This window comes from Otolemur garnettii, unplaced genomic scaffold, assembly GCF_000181295.1.
Source record: "Otolemur garnettii isolate 467f Iridium unplaced genomic scaffold, OtoGar3 scaffold00001, whole genome shotgun sequence".
NCBI classification, from domain to species: Eukaryota; Metazoa; Chordata; class Mammalia; order Primates; family Galagidae; genus Otolemur; species Otolemur garnettii.
In genome coordinates, this window is record NW_003852396.1 from 71,840,228 (window position 1) to 71,845,688 (window position 5,461).

At 45.2% G+C, this 5,461-nt stretch overlaps 1 protein-coding gene across 3 annotated transcripts in view; it reads right to left on the reverse strand.

The window, feature by feature from the left end:
- ARHGAP1 (Rho GTPase activating protein 1) overlaps positions 1–5,461 on the reverse strand; it is a 23,044-nt gene that overhangs the window by 7,081 nt on the left and 10,502 nt on the right. For all 3 annotated transcript variants that reach the window (XM_012803012.2, XM_023509569.1, XM_023509567.1), the window contains one exon: positions 2,348–2,435. In XM_012803012.2, coding sequence (XP_012658466.1) covers positions 2,348–2,435 — 88 coding nt within the window. The remainder of the gene's footprint in view (positions 1–2,347; positions 2,436–5,461) is intronic.

Genomic DNA, 5,461 nt, shown 5'->3' on the forward strand with positions numbered 1-5,461 from the left:
CATACTTTCTCCTAACTAGTCTCCCTTGTAGTCAAAAATCAGTGACAGGGGCAGTGTGTGTGGCTCAAGGAGGAGGGCGCCAGCCCCATATGTGAGAGGTGGTGGGTTCAAACCTGGCCCCGGCCAAAAACTGCAAAAAGAAAAAAAAAAAAAAAAAAAAAAGCAAAGATTATAGTGAAAACAGATATCCTCATCCACTGATGGAGGTTATAACCTTTTAGAGGATGATAAAGTGATGTTACAGAAGCTATGACATGTGCATACTCTGACCCTGTAAAAATATATCCAGGAATTTAGCCTAAGAAAATAACCAGAGAAGAACAGAAACATTTTATAGAGAGAGATGTTCATTGCAGCCTATTTTATGATGGAAAAAAAAATGGAACAGCAAGCTAACTGTGCAATAGCAGGGAATCAGTTAAATAAATCACAGGACATCCCTAAATAGAATATCTCACAGGATGTTTCTGTAGACAGAACTAATCTGTGAAGTCAGATGTCAGAACAGTGGTAACCACCCTTTGTGGGGTGTGGGTGACACAGACTGAGTTCAGTTTTTGCAAATTCATCTTTATGTGTACTTAAGACTTGTTCACTTTTTTGTATGCATATCAGATAATGTTTTTATAAAGCATGTCTTTGAAGAACATTTAATGACAAGATAACAGTGTTATATAAGATACAAAACTGACTAGAGCGTTCCATATATGTTACAGAAAAAAATAGAAAGTAGCTACACCAAAATATTAATAGTCGTTTTCTCTCTGGGCGGTAGGTTTGTCAGGGACTTTTTTTTTTTTTATAGTTGTCTATATTTTTTTCTTTATAGCTACCTATATATTTTTAAATTCTAGAAACTGTAATAGTACTTTACAACATATACAATGGCATTTCACATATACTATCTTACCTAACGCCGTGAGGTAAACACAGTTCTCATTTGCATAGGGCTCAGAAATGACCCGCCCCAAAGCATGCAGCTAGAAATAGGCAAAGCTGAAGTTTACATTCTGATTTCAAAGCTTCAGGCACTTTCTATTTTAACCCTCCAGATGCACATGGACAGCTGGGAAAAGCCAAGTCTGAGGTGATTTGACTGAAAACAGGGGCCAGATTGCTCTGTGATGGAAGCATCTTCATGCCGTCAGTGGGGACAGTGACCAGCCCCAGTAGGGATAAAGGACACATAGCAGAGGGTGGCAGAGGGCTTCCTGAACCTGAGGGAGCCCCAGAGTGGGTGAAGCGTCACTCGGCAAGCTGCCTCCAAGAGGTGGGTGCTTTCCCACCCCCATCCTCTGACTTTCTCCCACTCAGATTATTATCTGGCCAGGGGACTGTCACCGAGCACATCAGACACTCAAAACACTGGAGGGGAGGGCATGTGACTCAATCACCCTCAGGCTGGGCCCATGAGACCTGGACAAGGCTCTGCTGCCTTGTCTGAGGAGTCAGGAGGCCAAGGAGAAAGACTCCACCAATGCAGGCAGGACTCAGCCTCTGGCCTGGCTTACCTCAGACTAGCTGAGACTCCAAGCCCAGGCCCCTCCCTCTGCAGCCTTCTGGTGCCTGTCCCTGACCCCTCACCACCTCCCATACACACATGACCTCAAAGGATCTCAAAGAGCTGCCAGGGACAGTGCCAGACCAGAATTTTAAATTTCAGGGGAGTGCTTGAAACTGGTCAGGAAAGGAGTATAAGACAATTACTGTACATGCTCTGAGGGACAGCAGGAGGAGGGGAGTCACTGCTCTGCCAGGTGGTGAGCCTAGCACTGGCTCAGTAATGAACAGTTACCAGAATGGAGTCTGTCAAACTTCTGTATTCAACCAGCCTTTGTACTTGAATCAGGAGACACAAATGACCAGCTAGAGCTATTATGTGAACTTGGCTAACAGAACCTTCATAGGACCAGAAATCACTGACATTTAATTTGTCAAGAAATAAGGTAACACTAATTATTCATATGAATGATAAACAATTGCAACCATATCTGAAATGCCATGTAATTATAATAATTAGTCCTTACATCTGGAAGGTTTTATACCTTTCAAAGCATTTTCATGTGCAGTAAAGTATCTCCTCTAAAGAAGGAAGGCTGTATTACTGTTCTCTTTGAAAGGTGAAGAAAATGAGGCTTAAAGATGCTGGCCAACATCACAGTTTCTGTATGAAGAAAGTCACTCTGACACCTAGTCCAGTGCTATCCCCCCAATATAAAACAGCTCCCTTCTGAGAAGAGGGAAGGCACCCCCCCCACCCCCCACAAGCAGAAACAAACAGTAAGAAAAACGGCAGTAGGCTATTCTGGGGACAAAGGTCCTCCCACACTTCCCCATGGGTACTCACCCCAGGAGCTTACTGTGGTCCAGCTGGTGGCTGGGGGGCATTCGACAGGCACTAAACACAATGATCTTCCGCCCGTACTTGTCATCTCCTAGGTGTGGAGAAAGATGGAGAACGGTGAGGAACATGAGAGGTGACAGGCCTGGAGATCTGCATTGGTAAGTACAGGGGGCAGAGTGTCTGTGCAGATATACCCCTGGGCAGCCTCCTACACTCAAAGGCATGCACTGACAAAAGAAGGACAGGTTTCTTTCAGAGCTATGGAGCTAGGGTACAAAAGGTAACATCACCTTTTAAACGTCGCATCCAGTGGAAACAACCTAAATGTCCACCAATGGATGAATGGATCAAGAACACATGGAATAGCCACGTAGTGGAACACTTTGGCCATAAAAGTACTGATACATAGTACAACATGGACAATCCTCCAAAACATTATGCTTAGTGAAAGGGACCAGACACAAAAGGCCACCTACTGCATGATCCATTTATGAGACTAGAATAGGTAAATCCATAGAACCAGAAAGCAAATTAGTGGTCTCCAGGTGTTGGAGGAGAGGAAGGGGACTGACACTTAGTGGCCATAGGGTTTAGTATGGGTATGGATGGTGAAAGTGGAATTAGACACTGTTGACAGTTGTACAACACTGTCAATATACTAAATATCGCTGAACTGTATACTTTATTTTATTTTGAGACAGACTCTCAAGCTGTCACCCTGGGTAGAGTGCTGTGGTATCACAGCTCACAGCAACCTCCAACTCTTAGGCTTAAGTGATTCTCTTGCCTCAGCCTCCTAAGTAGCTGGGACTACAGGTGCCCGCCACAACACCTGACTGTATTTTTTGTTGTTGCAGTTGTCATTGTTTTAGCTGGCCCAGGCCAGGTTCCAACCTGCCAGCCTTGGTGTATGTGGCCAGCACCCTACCCACTGAGCTATGGGCACTACCTGAATTGTACACTTTAAAATGACTGATTTTGGCCTCGTGAGTTGGCTCACACTTGTAATCCTAGTACTCTGAGAGGCTGAGGCAGATGGATCCCTTGAGCTCAGGAGTTCAAGATCAGCTTGAGCAAGAGTGAAATCCCATCTCTACTTTAAAAAAAAAAGAAAGAAAAAACTGAAGCTACAGGATTGCTTGAGCCCAAGAGTTTGAGGTTGCTGTGAGTATGACACCACAGCACTCTACCTAGGGGGACAAAGTGAGACTGTCTCAAAACATAAATAAAATACCTGATTTTGTGTTATGTAAGTTTTACTTCACTTAAAAAAAAAATCAAAACCTCAAGCTCACCGCAGCATTTATCTTGGCAGTCAGCCTAAAAGTCTATACTTACGTGTAAACAGACCCTCTAAGTAGTGTGTATTTGGAAAACCTCCTGAAGCTACCTTCTTAGCAAGTTGGAGGCTCCTGTGGAAACCAGTCTGGGATTACTTCATAGTCATGTCTCATTTCTGACCACTGACAATACTTCCTAATTTTATTACTAGAATTAGTGACCACACTTGGCTCTAACTGACTTCTGGACATTTCTAAAAATTGTGTCCTTTCTCATTAAGGATATTCTGAAGAACACAGAGTTCAGAGGGGTTTGTCATGCTGTGGAAAATGCTCGTTTGGGTGTAATTGCTCAAGGATGTTTGTCCATGAAGGTCACAATTTGATGGCCTGACCATCTGGGTCTGTCATGGAGCTAGGAAGGTCCTGAGAGATATGCTATTGCTCCTAAAGGGAGCTGCTCTTTCAGGGACCCCTGGTGTGGATCAGTGACACCAAGTGAAGCTTGAGGGGGATGAGGCCTGGTCCCTACTCCCCCATGTCCTAGGGACCTTCCCTTTACTCTGCCCTCCCACCTCTTATTTTTTATTTTTTTAGAGACACAATCTCACTTTGTCACCCTTGGTAGAGTGCCATGGCATCATCACAGCTCACAGCAACCTCAAACTCTTGTGCTTAAGCAATTCTCTTGCCTCAGCCTCCCAAGTAGCTGGGACTACAGGTGCCCGCCACAGTGCCCAGGTATTTTTTGTTGCAATTTGGCTGAGGCCAGGTTTGAACTCATCACCCTTGGTATATGGGGCTGGCGTCCTACTCACTGAGCCACAGGTGCCACCCCTCATACCTCTTTTAGAGACACCAAACTATACTTGCCTAATCTCCACCTCAGAGTCACATAAAAACACCACTTATGTGATCCATGAATCCAATTACGTCTGCCCTTCCTATACCTCTAAAGGCTAAGGATGGCCTCAGCCCTCACTAAATCTCCCTATACTTAATAAGCCATGACCTTGATGATCCTTCTTAGCCAGTGACAGAACCCAGGAGTCAGTGCTGAAGCAAGGCTCAACAGAAGGACTGAGGCTTCTGGAATGTGGCCAGGATAGCCTCAGTCCCTGCTGGCTGCACAGCCTGGTGCTTGAGCCTGATTTAGTACCTTGCTCCCAGCAGTCAGATGATCATGTCCAGCCCCTAGGTTAGTCCTCTAACCCTCCCATCTCTAGTCTAAGACCTGTCTGGCTCTGTTGGCCTTGAAAGTCTCAGCTGAGGCCCTCCAAGAACCTTTAGAACCTCTAAGTCAGGTTCTAAGGCCCAGACAACTAAATCCAGAGAGACACTTTGTAACCTGCTCCAACTTCTAGCCCTAAAGGATTATAAACACCTATCTGTCCCCAAATCTACTCCTGAACCCCACTCCAGATATCCTCCATGGGCCCCCAGTCCTACTGATGCTCCTTGAAATAGCTCACAGGACGGTCCAGTTCACGTGGGGCATACCTCCAAAACAGAAGGGCTAACCACCATGCCCAAACCAGTCTGGTTCATACCTCTGCTGTTTCTTATAACAGACAGATCTTTCTTTTCCCTAGAGCCTGTATCTTCTCTCCCTGCTCCAAGACAGGTGTCTACCTTTTTTTTTCTTTTTTTGAGATAGAGTCTCACTTTGTCACCCTCAGTAGAGTGCTATGGCATCATAGCTCATAGCAACCTCCAACTCTTAGGTTTAGGCAATCCTCTTGCCTCAGTCTCCTAAGTAGCTGGGACTACAGGCACCCACCACAATACCTGGCTATTTTTTGTTACAGTTTGGCCGGGGCTGGTTCGAACCTGCCAC